Below are 20,262 nucleotides of genomic sequence, written 5' to 3'. Positions count from 1 at the left end.
CCCAAAGGGCCAAAATTTTGCCTCATCATTCCAGTCATAAAGATTTTGACTAATTTTTCTCTGGAAACCTACCTTGTTGGATCATAGAAGTCCATGGCTTTTTTAGCCTTATTGTAGGCAGCCACTCGGAATGGAATGATTTCCACAGAGGTGAGGCCAGGGGCCATGCTCAAGACCTTCCCCCCATGAGTGGGTTCATACAGGTCCTCCTTGGTCTCAGGGTGAGGCATTCCTGCAGGATCCCTGCCCACGATGTAGAAGTTGGCCCCTGCAATCATCCGGGCCCTGCAGTGCCACTGGACCTAGGAAACATCATATAAAGGACATGATGTTCACCACAGGCCAGGTCTATGGGTCTCTGCTTTAAAAGTAGTTCAGTAATATTGGTCACCTAAAAGTTGCAAGAAAGCCACTCCTAAATAAGACTATGTGCTCTCCTCTTCATGCTTGGTTCTATTGGGTTCAATAGAAGCTTCAAAGAAAAGAATCACATAATACCCAAAGGACTTAAAATCAGTATACTGTAGTGACATAGCCACATCAATATTCATAGCAGCTCAATTCACAATAGCTGAGCTATGGAACTGACCTAGGTATCCTTCAACAGATGAATGGAAAAAGAAAATATATATACACGATGGAATATTACTCATCTATAAATAAAAATGAAATTATGGAATTTGCCAGTAAATGGATGGAACTGGAGTTTATGATGCCCAGTGAAATAAGCTAATCCCCCCCCCAAAAAAATCAAAGGCCAAATGTTTTGTCTGATAGGTGGATGCTGACTCACAATAGAAGGGGGGGTGTAGGGAGGAGTAGAGGTTCACCACATTGGACGGTGGGAAGGAAGAGGGAATGGGAATGGGTAAGGCAGTAGAATGAATAGGACATTACTTGCCTACGTTCATATATGAATTCACAACCAATGTAACTCCACAGCGTGTACAGCCACAAGAATAGGAAGTTATACTCCATGTCTAAATGTTAAAATATATTCTACTGTCATGTAAAACTAAAAAGAACAAATTTTTAAAAAGGCTAAACAAAAGAAAGGATCATATGAATTCCCTCCTTAGGACTCAAGGATTATTTCCTCATCTCTTCTCCAAACAGGACAGTAGACTAGGAACACTCAGATCTTCTGACCTACAAAAACTATAAACTTTGCTATCCAGTCCTTCCTTATTTGGCTAAATCACAGTTTAAAGGAAATTACAGACTCCAACATGAGCTAATAGTTACCTTTCACATGCAAACATTGATTCCAGTTCAACAGAACACTGCCCTCTCTAAAGCTCAGACAGAAATACAAAGGATGGAGATTTAAGAGAATTCATGAACTTCAGTTTGGGACAGCTCAAAGGTTGAGACTTTCATCATATTTCTTTCAGACTTCTTCAAGCATTACACTGCTGGTGCAGTAGGACAAAGAAGATCCCTGATAGGCTCACTGGGTTAGGATAAAAGGGAGACATTTACCATTTTTGTGTGTGTTTGTGTGGTGCTGAGGATTAAACCCAGTTCCCTGTACATGCAGGCAAGCACTCTACCAACTGAGCTACATCCCCAGCCTGACATTTATCTTTTAAGGACATCCTCTCCCTTGTAAGAGGCTCACTGGGCATGTTGAATCATTTATGATGATTGAATATTAGGCTACATACAACTTGCCCAATAACCCAGATGAGCTCCATTACCTATCTGGTTCACAAGCCAGCCTCCATATTCTCAGAGGCAATATATAATAGGTTTGGCTTGATGTTTCTAGCATTTTTACAAATACAAAATGGCCACATTGTTAAACTGGACAAAGAGACCAGAATTTGCTCATGAGGAAGAGAAAAAAAAATCACAGACTCATTCACTCTTCTAGATACAGTTTGAGCTTGCATTCTGATCTAATTGCCCAGCTCAGGGATTGCTCACCTCTGTGGGGCCGGCATATAACATAGGAGATGGAAAGATAGCAACAATGGTTGATTTGGGGTCCAGGACCCCTTCCTCAAGCACAGCAGCATGCTGTTTCATCCGCCAGTCCAGAGGCACATCATCATCCTTGGTCCAGCCCCCCAGAGGGTGGAGCAGGAGAACTGGGTGTTTGTAGCCCCTCTCCAGGAGCCGGCGACGGGTGTCCTGCATCAACAGAGCATGGCCATTGTGGACGGGATTGCGCAACTGGAAGGCAAACACTGCATCTGGGAGAGAAAAGCAGAAAAGTCAAGGTCAAAGAAACGCTGTTTCTTGTCCGTAAGAACAGACAGGAAAGAAAAGCTATGTTTATGGTTCAGTGTATTCATTACATCCACTTGCTTTTACCTATCAGCTGGAGAATATGCCTGGCCATCAGGAGTGTTAATCAAACCCCAAGAATCAATGCAAGATTGCTTAGACAATGAGAGGATGCAGACAGGAAGCCATCAAGGGAGGCTCAGGAATGAACACTTTTTTTTTTTTTTTTTTTAACTGGGGATTGAACCCAAAGACACTTAACCATTGAGCCACATCCTCAGCTCATTTTAATATTTTATTTAGAGACAGGGTCTGTCTGAGTTGCTTAGGGCCTCACTAACTTGCTGAGGCTGGCTTTAAATTTGCGATCCTGTCTCGGCCTCCTGAGCTACTGGTATTCTAGGCATTCACTACTGTGCCTGGCTGAACACATTTTTTTGCAGGGCCTTTACTGAAACCAAGGCTCAGGAAGAATCAGTGCTCTTGCTCTAGTCCTGTTTCCCCAGGAGATGAATAATAAGGAAGAACATTTCCTGGGGCCCATGCATGGCGCAATAATCTACAGATACAAATACTACTTTAGTGCACATCTAAACACAATGACTCAGGAGGCTGAGACAGAAGGACTGAAAGTTCAAGGCCGCCTTCAGCACCTTAGTGAGAACCTGTCTCAAAAAATAAAAAGGTCTGGAGATGTAGCTCAATGGTAGAGCACCCTTGGGTTTGGTCCCCAGTGCCACCAAAAAAAAAAAAAAAAGAAAAGAAAAAAGACCATCGCTTTAAAGTAGTTTTAAAGAAAGCTTAAAACCTACTCCACACAATGATAGACTTCTGAGAGCCTTACTTTCTTTCTGGTAGTGAAATATAGTTAATATATATCTAGAATATAACAATCATTGATAATTCTATCATTACTTTTCCTTCTCTTTTTCAAAATGTATAAAGAATTACAATCTTCCCTTCTCCTTAGTCCAACTCCATCCCCAAGAGGTGGGTAGTTGCTGTTATCTGCCATTTGGTGCCATATTACCCCAGAAACTTTTCTGCTTTTATATACACAGGTTAGGGTTTTAAAAATGATTTTTTTCTTCCAAAATATGATTGTGCTGTACATATTGTTCTGCAATTTGCTCTTTTACTTAATACATTTTAGGTATCTTTCTGTGTCTGTGCATATTTCTAACTACTGCATAGTGTTCCAGCATATGAATAGACTACAAATTTGAACTGTTTCTATATCATAGATATACCTATAGATATTTTCATTTTATTTTATTTCTGTTTATTTAATTATTTATTTTGGTACTGGGAATTGAACCCAGAGTCGCTTTACAAAAACTGGGCTTCATCCTTAGCTCCTTTTATTTTTTAAAATTTTTTGGTACTGGGGATTGAATTCAGGGGCACTTTACCACTGAGCCACATCTCCACTTTGTATTTTATATTTTATTTAGAGATAGTGTCTCTGAGTTGCTTAGCACCTCGCTTTTGCTGAGGCTGGCTTTGAATACGAGATCCTCCTGCCTCAGCCTCCTGAGCCACTGGTATCATAGGTACATGTCACCGTGCCCAGCTATTTTTTTTTTTTTTTATTCTGAGAACAGTTCTTGCTTAGTTGTTTAGGACATTGTTTAAATCACTGAGGCTGGCCTTAAACTTTCTATCCTCCTGCCTCAGCCTCTGGAGTAGCTGGGATTACAGGCCTAATACCAGATGTTTTCATTTTAAAATACTGATTCCTCATATCTTTAATTCTTTTATCAGACTATGGTAGGCAGTACTAACAAATGCACTCAAAGCAGTTTACATACCAGCATTCATTTCTTTACATTTCTGTTTGAGCTCCAGAGGTGTCAGACGGTATTGGTCCAGCCCGTCATTCCATCTTATTCTCTCCAGCACCTGAAGGTCTCCACCAACCAGCCAATCCCCACTTTCCATCACCATCTAGAAAGAACATGATTAAAGTCGTTCAGGATGAATATTGATTTCTATTTTATTTGAACTTTTCCCTCCTTTTTGGATTAGTCTTGGGATGAAGAGCTGCCTTCAATTCTTCAGCATTCTTAGCACATTATTTATCAAACTTTTTGGTCTTTTGGCTTCCTTTGCTCTTAAAAATGAAGCCAGGTGGGTGGTGCACACCTGTAATCCCAGAGACTTCAGAAGCCAAGGCAGAGGGATCACATGTTTAAAGCCAGCCTTGGCAATTCAGCAAGACCCTCAGTTACTTAGCCAGACCCTGACTCAAAATTTAAAAATTAAAAGGTCAGGAGTCGTAGCTCCTTAACATCATTTTCCATATTAGAAATGAAAACTGAGAAACTTTGAAAATAGTTATGAATTAATTTAAAATGAACATTAATATATCTATTACACATTAACATAAATAACATTTTTAGCCAAAAAAATCCTATTATTCCTCTCCCTTCCCCTAAAAACCCCCAGGATGTATAGCATTATTTTACATGTCTACAAATCTCTTTATCTGACTTAACAGAGGACTGCTGGCTTTTCACACTTACTTCTGCATTTAATCTGTGGCAATATGTTGTTTGGGCTGAAGTATATAAAGAAAACCCATTGAGCCACAAACCCAGCCCCTTGTTAGCTTTTTTATATAATTGTAGATATTCCTTTTTGACACTACACCAAAATACGATAAATGCCAGTTTTTTTAAAGGTAAGCTGCACTGTAAGATCTGACACTTTTTCTATGCACTTTTCATATTCCATTACATTAAAAATCCACTATGCTTTGAATGAATCTTTTACCCATGAAGGATTATGTAATATAACATATTGGTCAACTAGAAAATATTGATTCACTGAGTTTTTTTGTTGTTCTTTTTAGTTATACATGACAATAGAATGTGTTTTGACATATCATATAACTTCCCATTTTTGTGGTTGTAATAATGTGGAGTTACAATGGTTGTGTATTCATATATGAACACAGAAAAGTTCTGATTCATTCTACTGTTTTTCCCATTCCCATCCCCCATCCCTCCCCCTGACACTCTCCTTCTCATCCAATCTGGTGAACCTTTACTTCTCACCCCCACTTATTGTGAGTCAGCATCCCCATATCACAGAGAACCTTTGGCTTTCATTTTTTTGTGGGGAGTGGCTTATTTCACTTAGCATGATAATCTCCAGTTCCATCCATTTACTAACACATGACATAATCTCATTCTTCTTTATGGCTGAGTAATATTTCCATTGTGTTTATGTACCACATTTTCTTTATCCACTCATCTGTTGAAGGACACCAGAATTCACTAAATTTTTAAGTCTTCTAATGCTGACACGGTTTATTATAGAATTTTAAAAAACACACATATTTGTTAATATTACTGCTGTTCTTACCAGAAATTTTTCTAAGAACTGTGAAGCTGCCTAACTTATGGCAATGAATATACATTTTACAAAAAAACTTTTTTGCTTGAAAGATTAATCGTAAGCAACTAATACTCTTGATTGTGACAGGACTTTGTTCATTTTGAAAAGACCTGCCAAATAAGCAACTCTGAATAACCATAGTTTTTCACCTATTATTTCAAGTAAAAATGGTGTTTCATGCTGGACACATGGCTGTAATCACCATAGCTCTGGAGGTTGAGGCAAGATTGTAAGTTCAAAACCAGCCTCAGCAACTTAGTCAGACTCTGTCTCAAAATAAAAAATAAAAAGGGAGCTGGGCAGGTGGCATGCGCCTATACTCCCAGTGGCTCAGGAAGCTGAGGCAGGAGGATCGTGGGTTCAAAGTGAGCTTCAACAAAAGTAAGTTGCTAAGCAACTCAGTGAGACCCTGTCTCTAAATATTACAAAAAATAAAAATAAAAAAATAAATATATAAATAAGGGGTGAGGATGTGGTTCAGTGGATTCAATTCCCAGTACTTTTTTTTTTAAAAAAAGCTATTTCATAAAAAACAAAACCATAAACAAAAAAAGCATCTAACTTCACTTGTAGCTCAATCATACAAGTACTTTTTCCTTAAGCTAACCATTGTATGTTAGTATATTCAGTGGAAGTACTTTAATGTGACAGGATGTGAGAGAGACATGAATTCAGGTCAAGATTTAATAATCATTTTTAGAGCTTCATCAAGAACATTTTTGGGGCTGGGGTTTGGCTCAGTGGTAGAGCACTTGCCTAGCATGTGTGAGGCACTGGGTTTGATTCTCAGCACCACGTATAAACAAATAAATAAATAAAAGTCCATCAATAACTAATAAAAATTAAAGAACATTCTTAATTGAAGTTGTTTTTTTTATGCAAGCTCATATTGATGGAGAGTACAATGATCATACATCTAGTTAGCTGTCACCATTTCGAGTCTAAGGTGCTAGTTTTATGCATGGTTGCTTTTATATCAACTGTGCAACTGTCAACACAGTTACACAGTCTTAGTATCATGAGCATAATTTTATGCTTGGAGATTCTCTGGCTAGCTCATGGACAACTCCAGGGTTTGGGAACCACTTCTAGCATACTGCTCCTACAGTCTGATGTATCTTGGACTATTTCTAGTAAGGACCCAAAATAGAGGCCCTGGCGGGGAAATCAGACAAGTCGTTTTCTACCAGTTAATTATTGTTTAGCATAATTTCTAAGGAAACTCTCAAAAGATGAAGCTTCCTTCACTTATATCCACTTTAAAATTAAATCACCAAAGAGCAGCAAAATGTAGCAAAGTCTGCATGGCAGGCTAGACATAGACTGTTCACTAAAACCCCATTTTCTCAATGATCTTCACTAAAGACATCAGGGAGAAAGGACAGTCCTTTCAACAAATGCACTGGGGAAAAGGCACACTCATACATTGCTGGTGGGACTGCAAATTGGTGCAACCACTCTGGAAAGCAGTATGGAGATTCCTCAGAAAACTTGGAATGGAACCCCCCACTTTGACCCAGTTATCCCTTTCCTTGATAGGCACCCAAAGGACCTAAAATCAGCATACCAGAGTGAAGCAGCCACATCAATGTTATAGCAGCTCAATTCACAATTGCTAAACTATGGAACCAGCCTAGGTGTCCTTCCACAGATAAATAAAGAAAATGTGGTATATATACACAATGGAATATTACTCAGTCATAAAGAGAAACAAAATTATAGCATTTGCCAGTAAATGGATGGAACTGGAGACTATCATGCTAAGTGAAATAAGCCAATACCAACAAACTAAAGGCTGAATGCTTTCTCTGATATGCCGATGCTAACTCACAATCAGAGATAGGGAAGAATAGAGTACTTTGGATTAGACAAAGGGGAATGAAGGGAAAGGGGGAAAATGGGAACAGGTAGTAGAACAAGACAGTAGAATGAACCAGACATAACTTTCCAATGTTCAAATATGAATACACAACCAGTGTAACTCCACATCACATACAACCAGAAGAATGGGAAGTTGTGATTCATATAGGTATAATATGTCAAAGTGCATTCAGCTGTCATGTATAACTAAAAAGAACAGAAAAATGCATTGGGGAAACTGATTAACCATATGCAGAAGAAAGCAGTAGGACACTTATCTTACACCATAAACAGAACTTAACTCAAAATGGATTAAAGACATACACGTAATACCTAAAACTACAAAACTCTTACGTAAAAATATAGAGAGAAACAAGGAATTCAGTAGTGATTTCTTGCATATGGAACCAGAAAAGCACAGGCAAAAAAGCAAAAGTAGACAAACGGGATTACTTCAAATTTAAAAACTTGTGTGCATTGAAAAATGGTCAACAGCTGGGCGTGGTGGCGTACGCCTGTAATCTCAGGGACTCAGGAGACTAAGGCAGGAAGATCACAAGTTCAAAGCCAGCATCAGCAACTTAGTGAGGCCCTGAGCAATTTAGAGAATCTTTGCTTTCTGCCTCCTGAGTGGCTGGGACTATAGGTGCATGCCACTGCACAGGACTGAGAGGGTCTTGAAGAGATGTTGCTCAGCAACTATTCACAATGGCTAAGAGGTGGAAGCAAACCAAATGTTCACCAGTGGATGACTGGATCAATAAAATGTGGTACACACTTACAATGGAATATCATTAGCTTTCAAGAGGAAAAAACATCCTGTTAAATGCTACAACATGGATGAACCTGGAGGACATTCTGGGTGAAATGAGTGAAATAAGTGAAATAAGCCAGGAGCAAAGAGACAACCACTGAATGATTACATCTATATAAGGACAACTTGTCCATCTGAAATATTAATATAGGAGGAGGTGCAGTGAGCAAGAGAAAGCTGATTGATTTAAAAGGTTGCTGAAAGCTGCTCAGAGGCTGAGTCCAGAGGATCCAAGTGTAAGGTCTATTTGGGCAACTCAATGAGAGCCTGGCTGGGGAAAAAAAAAATGAAATTAAAAAAACAACACCTAGTAGGAAGGCACAAAGGTAGTAGTGGAGTGTTCCTTGAACCTTGCTGTTATGGCCAGATATTGGGGTTTACAATGACTTGCATCCCAGAGGGCTCCAGGGAATGGGATTGTGGTAAGCAAGTGGTGGTTCTCAACATTTTGCTCGTGGTGACATTTGACAGGCATTAGTGATTGCCACATTTAAACTAGGAGAAAGGATGCTATTGACATCCAGTGTGTAAAGGATAAGGATGCTACTATATATCCTGAGCTGCACGGGACAGCTGCCCACCTCCCTCCATGCACCAATAAAGAATCATCTGACCCCAAATGTCAGTAGCATTGCAAATGAGAAAACTGGGGTAGAGCAAGGGTAATTGGGCAAGGTATTTGATTCTGTTTTCATGGCCCCCTTTGTAAGCCCTTTACTCAGGCAAATTATTTAAAAGAATATTTTCAAACACCCATAACTATATATAACTTTGTCCTCATTGCTTAAAGTTAGACAACCGATAAAAATTTTCAAATTAAGACCCAAAATCCCTGTGGTGCAGTAGCTCATCTGGACACTAGGGGTCCTCCCTGCACTGCATTGCTCTATTGAAGACGCTGACTTCATTCACCACCCAGCCTGAAAGTCAGTCTGATGAGCAGTGTCGAAAGTGTGACATTGGCATTTCTAGGATGGGGCAGAATGACTGCAAGGACAATGCCCTCTCTGCGGTGGTCCAACTATCCCCAGACTGGGTCCAGCTGTAGGAAGGGAGGTCCAGTGCTTGTGGCCTACAAGTTCCCACTCCCTCTCAAGCCTCCTGCCAAAGGAGGGCCACAGCCAGGGGATTTGCAAAACTGGATGCACCCAGAAGAGTGAGGATCAGGCTTACCAAGTCTGGTGGAGTGGAATTGGGTGAAAGAGGAATTGGGTTTGGAATCACAGGCCAGAAGAATGCATAAAGGAGGAGATAACGAGTTCAAGCACTGGAGCAAAGACTAAGAAAGCCGTGGCAAATAGAATGGGCCCCGAGAGGGCAAGGAGAGGAAGAAGGCGAGGGAGTGGGCAAACTGAAAGGAGAGGAACAACTGAGAGTGGGAAGCTGCAGAGGCCAGAATGAAAAAAGAAGAGAGAGTAGAAAAAGAAATAGTAGGTTCAGGAAAATAAGGCCACAAATATGGTCATGATGGAAAGGGTTCAAAGAAAAGAACTGAGAAGAAAAACCAATGTGATACAAGCAGGGGATATACATTCTGTTCTGCAGTGTCTATCACAGTCATGGAAACTGGAGTTTTAAGGGACCTGGAAATCATGTGCACCTAATGTCTTCATTTTCAGGTAGGAAGGCAGTTTTGTGAAGGGAAAGTAGCACAGTTCAAGGGCACACAGCTGTCTTACCAAAGCCAGAACCCAAGTCTAGGATTTTTACAAACCAGGGCTTTTCTTTCCACCACACCCACAGCCTCTAATCAGTGGCTCACTGCTTCCTGTTTCAGCCTCACCTTCAGTATTACCTGTCACAGGTGTGGGCAGGAGCATACAGAAGGCATTTATTCATGCTTATGTGTCATGTGCGTTAGGGTTGACTTTCTTAAAGGAGGGAATAAGATGAAGAGGCAGGAGTGGACAGTGTCCTACGCTGAGGGGACGAGCATGTGCAGAAGTGAGAGAGGGCATCATTTACTGAGCAGCTTGGAGATGACTGGAGGAGAAGATGTGCTGAGTGGCCGTGGTGAAAGGCTAAAAGATAAGTCCCATCTTTGCAAAGGGGTTCTCAAATAAAGCTTGAACAGTTCACTCTGGCTGAAGAATAGATTAGAGGGACAGGGAAGAAATGAAATGTCCTGGCCCAAACTGAAACAGGAGTGAATAAATTGAAGTAATACCTGGGAGGCAGAACTTTGTGGTTGAATGAGCAAGAGGAGAAGTAAGAAGCAAGAACGACACCCAGGTTTATAGATCACCGTTTGGACGGTGGGGCTGTCGGTGAGATAAGGGACACATGAGGGGGAACAAATCTGGGGAGAGGATGAGATGTTGAGTTTGGGGTGTTCTTGGATATATCCAGGTGAAGTCATAGGAAACAGCTCCGGGTAATTATCTACTGAAGTGGTTCTCAGCACATTCAGATCATGGTGAGATTTAAAACCTCCCAGGACCAGGATTGATCCAAAGCCAATTTAATCAGAATCAGTGAGAGTGGGATCCCATCATGGGTAATTTTTAAAGCTGCCCAGGTGATGCTATTGATCGAACTGAACTTCTGGTCTTTATTGTGGAGTTAAAGAACATAATTATGAACCTCTTTTTCCTGTCCTTCACTGGGAAGTCACACTTTGTTCTCTTGGTTTCTACATCTATAAAATGGAAGAAATGATTTTTTTTTCCTACTTCACAAGAGCATTGTGAGAAATAATTACTGCCTGGAAAGGCTTTGAGAGCTGTGGATGAAAGGCATCTGGGTTTCTCCAAGCGTGATTTTTACAAGTTTCACCGGCTCTTCCTCATGATTTCATCTGGGATCATGTCACATGGTTTCACAGTGACTCAACAGAGTCCTTGAATGGACCGTCCGGAGTGTCATCAATGAGGAGCTATGAGAACAGATGGGAACAGACAGACCGTTTCCTTGGTGACATAAAGAAAATGCCATTCCCAGTGCCACATGGAAATACAAGTCTCATGATTACTTTTGGGAGTAACAACTTTTGGAGGTTTAGGGTTCTAAAAAAAAAAAATTATGCTAAAGTATGACTGAGTTCCAGGCAGCTAAAAAAAAAAAAAAAAAAAAGCACAGCGAAGAGCATTTTTCCCAATAAAACCAGTGTTTGTGTTTTCCAATAAAATTCTTGTGTGTCCGGTAAATGCAACAACCCAAGGGTAGTGTATACCGGGTGAGTGGCTTTCTTTCTCTGATTATCCATGGCCCATTTCTCACCATTAGCTCACTGAGAATGTTTGCAGAGTCTCTCTAACAATTTAATGGTACAGAGTCACTGACAATATTGTCAAAGTCACGACAGCACTCCTTGGCTTCTAATTCTTACTCCAACTGCTGACATACATCAGCAAGACAAGATGAAAGACATAATCACTTAAGATCACCCAAGAGCTTCCTGAGGGTTTTGTTTTTTTTTTATAAGTGCAAGTCATGTGTATGTGGATGTTAGACCTAAAGAATAGAAATATCTGATCTGCCATAATGAGAAGCCGTTATTCTTTGGGTCACTGGGTAAAGATAAGATCCCAAACCCATATGATTAGGATCAGGAAAGAAATGACCAGAAATATAATTGAAGCCTAGAACAAAATGTTCCTCAAACAGCTCTAAGTCAGTATTCAGAAATTACAAGAACTGTTGGCAGCTTCTTTGAGAAAAACCGTGTAAATGTATTTGATCTAGATATGCATTAAGGTTGAAGATTCTTATTGTTTTTCTCCTTCCCTAATTCTGGGGATTGAACCCAAAGATGCTTTACCACTGAGCTACATTCTCAGCCCTTTTAGCCTTTATTGTCATCATCATCATTATTTTGAGATAGGTTCTCGATAAATTGCCCTAGCTGGCCTTGAACTTGCAATCCTCCTGCCTCAGTCTCCTGGGTTCCTGGGATTACAGGCATGAGCCATTGCACCTGGCTAATAATGCTGATCTAGAGGGTGGCTAGCTATATCCAGTGACTGAAGAGGCTGCTTTGCTTGCCCGGTGCACAGCCTCTTTCATTCGGATTAAGAAATTCCCTGGAGCCACTCTTGAGACAGGACCAAAAGGGCAATAGTTCAGTTCCCTTGCTGAGGCTTTTGGCAGGCTGTTATGTTTTATGTTATGTTTTTAGTATGTAGCCAAGGCCATAAATTGGCTATGTTATGGTTAAGGTGTAGTCAAGGTCAGAAACATTATATATAATTGGACATGATACCTTTATTTCACTTATTTATTTTTATGTGGTGCTAAGAATCGAACTCGGGGTCTTGCACATATGAGGTGAGTGCTCTACCACTGAGCGACAATCCCTGCCCAAGGTCAGAAACATTCTGATTCAGTGTACCTGCTCAAGGTTGTAAACATTTGCTTGTGAGCATGCCCATTGATGTAACCTGTTGGCACTGTGCCTTCTTTGTTTGGACTGTATATAAAAAGGGAGCTAAGTAGAACTGGCTGGGGGCTGAAGCTGGAGGCTAGAGGCTGTTTCCACCTCTGAATAAAGCAATGTTAACTATCCTAACCGCATTCTGCGTCTCATTCCACACCTGCTGGGATCCCAAATCTGTTTCCTGGGTCTGAGCCCTGGCTTAACATCTACCAACAGGGACCTTGAAAATGTCCTTTCTGTCCTGGAGCATTTCACAACGGAGAACAACAGCAGCATAATTTTCTCTGGGGTCAAGGGACTGGAAGAGACCTTAGAGTTATCTTGCCTGGCCCTTTCTTTTGTCAGTGAAGAAACAGGTCCAGAAAGATAGCATACCTTGTCCACCAGGAGGCTTCATAGAGCCTCTGAGCCTTGAACTGCTCTTGATGAAACTTGGGAACTTGCTGAAAGTTATTCCAGTTGGGGAATCTGAGAAGTCAAATTAGTAGTCTTTCTCTCTCTTCATTTTCCATCCTAATGTGTTTATCTTGGTTTCTGAATCCAATTTCACATATTTTTATTTATGGGAAATGGAGATCCCATAATGCCCTCTCACTCTCACCCCCACCCCCAACAGCAGTTAGACGTTGTGAATGAACCCAAGGAGGTTCATTTATGATAGATGATCCTACCCAGAGGAACACATTTTTCAATCTTGAACATCTACACATCCCAGAGGAAGGAAAATGTATTATCCTTCCTCTGGGAGCTCGGCCACTAACTATGCTGATTGGTGTTTACTGAAAAGGTTCTTTGACCCCCTCACTGGCCACAGAGCATGAACTCTGAGTTCACCTTCCAGAGGTCGACTGGGTTTGTTCTGTGTGAAGATATTTTCCTTGATCTTTTTTTAAAGATGAACAGGGCTAGCGGTGAGTTTGTGCATAGCTACACAAATTTAGTCTGGTATCATGATTTCCACTCATGACACCAGACTAGTTTATCTTCACACTCCCATTTAGCTAAGGATGTGACCGTTAGAGGATCTGAGGTCTCCAGGATCTCAAGCAGAAAGGCATTTCTGTATCCTCCTTTAAAAAATATCTCCCAAAGCCAAGCTTGCAAAACCAATCTTAGAAAAGCATTCTTTTCTCAGTTTTTGAAATCCTCCGTGAAGGAATTAAAAAGAATGATTTCTGTTCTTGGTTGAAATAGATCAGGAAAGCCCAAGATCTCACAACTCACTTTGATATGGGGATGTTTTGAACATGTGGTCCCCCACACGCGGGAACAGCGCTCCTCTTTCCTGTGCTTGTAGAACTCAGGGTCATGCATGATAGCCACTCTTTGTCCACCATGCGTCAGGACAAACTTGCTGCACCCTTCCAGCCGAGTCTTATCATCCGTAGAGACGGGCAGCACGATGGGAATGCTCATGTTGATCACTCCATCTGTGGAAAGACCCGTGTGATGCGTGAACATTGGAAGTAAGGTGTGCCCTCCCTTAAGGATGTCTCACAATGTTTTAAAACCCAAATCCAACATGGTTATGTCAGCTGCGTGGGGTTTTGTTTTTGGTTTTGGAACCGGGGATTGAACTCAGGGGAACTCAGCCACGGAGCCTCATCCCCAGCCCTATTTTGTATTTTATTTAGAGACGGGGTCAAACTGAGTTGCTTAGTGCCTCGTTATGGCTGAGGCTGGCTTTGAACTCATGATCCTCCTGCCTCAGCCTCCCAAGCCACTGGGATCACAGGTGTGCACTACCGCACCCGGCTGCTTGTGGGTTTTTCTAGAATTAGTGATGAGAAGTCCTGAAGGGCTTTCCAGAGCAGGAGATGGGCAGTGGGTGAAAAGTGGGCTGCGTGGCCCACAAAGGTGGCCTAACTTTGGGTATGGGAAGGCCATGTATCTCTTTTGGGGTTCTGCTTTTGTTTGTTTGGTACTGGCGATTGAACCTAGGGATGCTTTAAAACTAAGCCACATCCCTTTTTATTTTTTATTTTGAGACAGGGTCTTGCTAAGTTCCTGATAGACGCTCACTGAGTTGCTGAGGCTGGCCTTGAACTTATGATCCTCCTGCCTCAGTCTCCTGAATAGATGCGATTACAGGTGTGCATTATCACACTCGGCCTGGGTTCCATTTTTAAAGCTTTGTCCTGATCCCAGTGCATGAGGAAGTTTAAAGTCTTTAACAACCCAATTAAACAAAATAAAATTTGATGGAATAAATCAACACTCTCTAATTTTTCTTGGAAACCAACTTTGTAACAACACTGGGCATGGCCGACCCACTGAATTGAAAAGACAGGAAAAATCAAGACGACCCACAGTCCCTGGGACCCCAAATACGTAGTCCTTCTGATGCTCACTGTGGTGCAGGCACAGCAGCACCTTTCAATATTTTTACTGGTAATCTGACTTTTCTGGGAGTCATGAGTCTGGCAAGCTTAACTGTAATCGAGAACCATCAGCCAAAAAATAGGAGGATTAAGAAATGACAGGAGGCCATTACTGAAGCTCCTGCACTTTCTTTGGAAAGTGAGTCCCTCTCACCTTTATGCTGAGTCTCTAAGAAGAATGTAAGTAAACTGCATGTTCCGACTGCTCAGTCTATAACACAAGGAATCAGAAGGTATAGAATGCACGGTTCAGAGAAGCTGCGCCTTCAGCAACATAGCATGTCAACATCTTGACCACAAAGGAAGAGGCAGGAAGACTCTTGATGACAGAGAAACGGGGATGGCTGATTTTCTATGAACTCTTGAGTCTGCTCTCCACAGCAAGGCCATCGTACCCAGATATTTGGTCAAATGTTATTTCCATGTTTCTTTGAAGATAATTTTTGGATGGGATTAACATTTAAATCAGTAGACTCTAAGGAGCTCATCCTTCATAATGTGGCTAGGCCTCCTCCAATCAGTTGAAGGCCTGAAAAGAAGAAGACTGATCTCCCCAGAAGAAGAGGGAATTCAGGCAGCAGGGTGCCTTTAGATTTCCACTACATCTCTGGGTCTCCAGCCTGCTGGCCTACCCTTCAGATTTTAAACTTGCCTCCAATTGCACGAGCCAATTTTTTATGGTAAATCCTTTCTCCCTCACTCTGCCCCCTTCACATATATGTATATGTGTGTCTGTGTGTGTATGTATACACACACACACACACACACACACACGCAAATATGCATCCTGTCGATTATGTTTTTTGTATTAGAACCACTAACACAGAAACTAAAAATACACAAACACCAATAATCCCATGAGTGTCTCAGGCATCATGACATGAAAACCCAGCTTAATAACTAGTAGGACTACTGAAAACAGAGTTCTATCGAAAAGTTTGCTTATGTTAAACTTTGTGTGTGTGTGTGTGTGTGTGTGTGTGTGTGTGTGTGTGTGTGTGTGGTGCTGAGGATTAAACTCAGGGTCTCACACATGCTAGGCAAGTGCTCTATCACTGAGTTTTGCGCCCCCCTCCCGTCCCCCAATGAATTTTTTTTTTTTAGTGAATAAGGGGGTTATTTTTTTTAATAAGAATATTTTGAAGTGTCTCTAGATAAAATAGTTAAAATATGTAATTGTTTTTCAGTTGGAAGCTTAAAAGAGTAGAAATTGGCTCTCATGTTTGAACAATGTCAATGTAAAAAAATAAATATGAAACCGTGCCCCCCCAATACCTTTTGTAACAATGCTCTAACATTCTAATAAACACATCTGCCTCTCAATTGTACTTACAGGTGAAATTGTACTTACTGGTTAGGTGTGTAACACAAAAGAAATATCAGGGAAACAGATTCCAAAGAGAATCAAAGGAAGATGAATGAAGAAAACATTCAATTCCAGAGTAAATACGAGCAGCTCTTCATGGATTTGAGAAAATATGTCATAAACTAATGAAATCATTTAAATCTAACTTTCAAATTCAACATTTAGAATGCCTCTGACAGAGTTAAATATTTGAATTCTGTTGTTTGGGGGCATGAGACTCCACCTTAGCAGCTATAAAACCAAATTTTCCAGGCATATCACTTTGCACCTTTTAAACACTCTCTAAAATTAGGACCTAAGAATATCATAGAATACAGACAGCAGCTACCAACCACAAAGAAACCCAGACTATCATAAAAATTCTGCAACATACATTAGGACCCTTAATAAGACACAAATTAGATATGTGCCTTACAAAAATTAAGGCTTTTGTCATTCAAACAAAGTCAAGGACACTTAGAGCAGCCAACCCCTTTGCAGAAAACACTAAAGTCTAAGTGAGGAGTTTCCCACTTACAAAGTGTGTGTCATTCAATTTCTCTGAACTCAGTTTCCTCACTTAAAAAAAAAAAAAGAGGGGAATAGTAAAAAGATGTATTTCTCTGGTTTGATGTGAGTGGGCATACTGTTTAGCACTAAATTAATGGTGGTTCATGATGAAAGATAATTAAATATACCATAGTTCAAGTGAGGAAAAGAGAGAGAGGGAAATTAAGAATACCACTTTCAAGGATGCTGATATTCTAATTAGAAATTGTGCTTATGCCAGACATGGTGGCTCCATGGTATAATCCCAGGGAGGCCGAGACAGAAGAATAGAAAATTCAAGGTCAGAATTGGCAATATTTTGAGACCCTCAACAATTTAGCAAGACCCTGTCTCAAAATAAAAATAAATAAATAAATAAAAAGGATGGGATGTAGCCAAGTCGTAACTAAAGCACCCCTGAGTTCAATATTTGGTACAAAAAAAAAAAAAAATCATGCTTTCTGTGGATTGCTTACTAGCCATACTTGCTAAAAGAAGGACCAAGATATTTGACTCTGCTTCTAAGAGTGGCTTGACCAGAATAAAGCAAAATGCAAAGCCAAAAGTAGGACATCACGCTGGAGGAAGCCTCGTCCTGCCAGCAACATGCCTGCAACTTTGTGTTGCATCAAATGTTCTGGGTGGAAATCCAAGGGATGCTTCACTTCCCGTTGCAATTTTCTCCTCTGGTCCACCAGGTTCCTGCCCAAAGTAGCCTCTATTCCCCCTGGAGTAGGCATCCATAGTGACTAAGCAGAACGCCCCTACCGTGGTCCAGGTCAAGGAGTGCATCTGTAGGATGCTATGGAAAGGAGTCCTACTGACCCCACACCTGTGGCTGCAACTGCATTTGGGAATAAACAGATTTACTGTGGGTTCCTTATTATCTTTCTCAACTTTTCTAATACATAATCTTAACTGTGCTGAACATCCTCCATGGCTTTAAACATTGATTCAGGCTTTCTGCCTTTCCCTTCATGTGATTCCAGTTCTGGCGGGAATTACCTTGGGATTATGTAGCACATCCCATTATGGAAGAGTACTGTTTTTGTTTTGTTTTTAATGAATGTAAACCCAACAGATAACTTCCTGTTCAACTGAATGATTTTTTTTTTTTTGCTTTAAAAATATTTTTCAAGCCTTCTGTTTCAGTCTTGGAGATCTGCTTATGGGTTGTATAGATTTTCTGTCTAAACACCAAGTTAATCTTTGTTATATAACTAGGGATTTTTTTTTTAAGGAAGGATAACAATGATGAAAATAATATCAGAGATAAATGATACCTCTGGAATTTTACCTTTTCATTCTGGTGCAATTCAGAAATTTACTTTCGCAGCAAATGTATATTTATTCCCATTTCTATAACTGTCAATTATGTAGCTTGAAATTAAATTCATGCATAATCACACATCACAAATAAAGTACAATCATACACAATCCAACCAGGTGCATCCACTTTAAGTTGCATCTAAAAAGGATTTTTATCCTTCATTAATTAAAATGTTTTGTAAACATGGTGGAATTTCCAAATTTGTGGAGCTAAAAGGGAACCAAGAGTCATTGGGAAAGAATTATAAATTTAAAAGTACTCATGAACAAAATATGCAACAATAATTTAGAAACAAGTTTACTTTCATCAGCTAAACACAACATTATAAACAATAGTTGCACCTAATCCAGAAATTTCCTGTTATTTGGACTCCAATTAGCAGAATATAATGTACTATTATTCTACTATAACTGGTTGGATCATGAATTGATAACGATTCCAACTGGTTAATTAAGAATTTTTTTAGTCATGTCTTCAACCATTTTGAATTAATGCAACATATCTAATTATAATAATTTAACTACTTGGAAAGTTAAAGTACATACCATAAAGGACCATGCCTAGAGAAATACAAACACAATTAAGAAATACGTTTTCAGCTCTCCACCAAAATAATCTTAAAGCAACAATATCAAGGAACCAATTCCTGTTATGACACTTATATAACATTTATAACATACAAATATACTGAACTCTTCCATTATGCTATGTTTAAAAACAAAGAATATACAACACCAAAATGTTAATAAAACTCAGAATTTGTATGGAATATTGTTCAATACATTCCAAAAACATTGTTAGGATGATTACCTGTTTTTAAAAAAACAGATTATTTTATAATTATAATATGTTAATAACCCTTCCAACTTCAGCAAGAAGTTATCTCTTGTAAACATGTGATATTACAACCACTGTCAAATGATTTCTAAACCAGGCTCTGGGAGAAGGTGTAGAAACCAACTGCCCCAGGATTCCTGGAATCCCAGGTAATTAGAGGACATGAAAGCATGCCCAGGAAAATAAGCACAAGTGTCAGAGCCTGGATAAGCTGGATTTGAATACAAGCTTCAAGTAAGTTGTTTGACTTTTCCAACTTTCTTCCTTCTGTGGATAAAATATCTTCACAGTGGTGTTATCCAGACTGAATGTGATAGCCTACATCAAACCCCAGAGTCACTGGTGCTTAGTAAGGACTGGTGGTGTGTGTGGCACCTGGTGTCCTGCCTTGGAAAGCCAGCTGCAGGAGAATTGCCATTAAGTGATGGTGTCTCACAAGGCTGTCATGTCTTGATCCCATTTGGAAGTCATCAATGTAAACTTGATGCTCCATATTTAAATGCAAATGGGACATGATAGGATGGTCTGTGACAACCCTGGAACTATACTTCCAGTAAGAGATAAAGTGACACAATACATTCATATGGAAGTGGGTCCTCCTCATACTATACAACTACCCAAAATACTGACAAATAATTCCTTTTGGGCTTTTGTTTTGCAGCTGTTTGATGATAGATGCAATTGAAAATGTGTCTGTGGATACATAAAATATTTCAAATTTTCAGTGGCATTGAATCAAACCTTTATGAATGGGTTAAAATTAAATTATATTGGGGCTAGGGTTGTGACTCAGTGGTGGGGTGCTCGCCTAGCACCTGGAAGGCACTGAGTTGAATACTCAGCACCAAATAAAAAATAAATACAATAAAGATATTGTGTCTATCTACAACCAAAAGAATTTTTAAATGGCTTGATCTTCATATAGCTGCATTCGTCCATTTAAAAAATTAAATCATATCGATATGAATGATATCTTGCCCCATCTTACGATATATAAAGAAATCTCTTTTGAGAGTTCAATTCTGTGTCCCCAGTCCTGACGCCATCAAGCCAGGCACTGCCAGGAAATTGCTGTGGTATGGAAAATGTGGAAAGTTCCATGGTATGAAAGCAGTTTCCACTGGCTTCCTCTAGATG

The 20,262-nt window shown here is 40.1% G+C and overlaps 1 protein-coding gene across 3 annotated transcripts in view; it reads right to left on the bottom strand.

Annotated features, from left to right (window-relative positions):
* Window positions 1-20,262, bottom strand: part of Papss2 (3'-phosphoadenosine 5'-phosphosulfate synthase 2) — a 79,728-nt gene that overhangs the window by 2,464 nt on the left and 57,002 nt on the right. For 2 of the 3 annotated variants that reach the window (XM_040272195.2, XM_078042100.1), the window contains exons 8-12: window positions 18,834-18,848; window positions 13,908-14,113; window positions 4,044-4,179; window positions 1,930-2,198; window positions 73-302 (exon numbers count right to left, since the gene is read on the bottom strand). In XM_040272195.2, the coding sequence (XP_040128129.1) occupies window positions 73-302; window positions 1,930-2,198; window positions 4,044-4,179; window positions 13,908-14,113; window positions 18,834-18,848 (856 nt within the window). The remainder of the gene's footprint in view (window positions 1-72; window positions 303-1,929; window positions 2,199-4,043; window positions 4,180-13,907; window positions 14,114-18,833; window positions 18,849-20,262) is intronic. The other variant, XM_005339193.4, reaches the window with a different exon arrangement.

The sequence above is a fragment of the Ictidomys tridecemlineatus genome, chromosome 1 (assembly GCF_052094955.1).
Source record: "Ictidomys tridecemlineatus isolate mIctTri1 chromosome 1, mIctTri1.hap1, whole genome shotgun sequence".
Classification (NCBI taxonomy): domain Eukaryota; kingdom Metazoa; phylum Chordata; class Mammalia; order Rodentia; family Sciuridae; genus Ictidomys; species Ictidomys tridecemlineatus.
The sequence above is the reverse complement of the archived record's forward strand: the minus strand, read 5'-3'. Positions and strand labels throughout refer to the sequence as shown.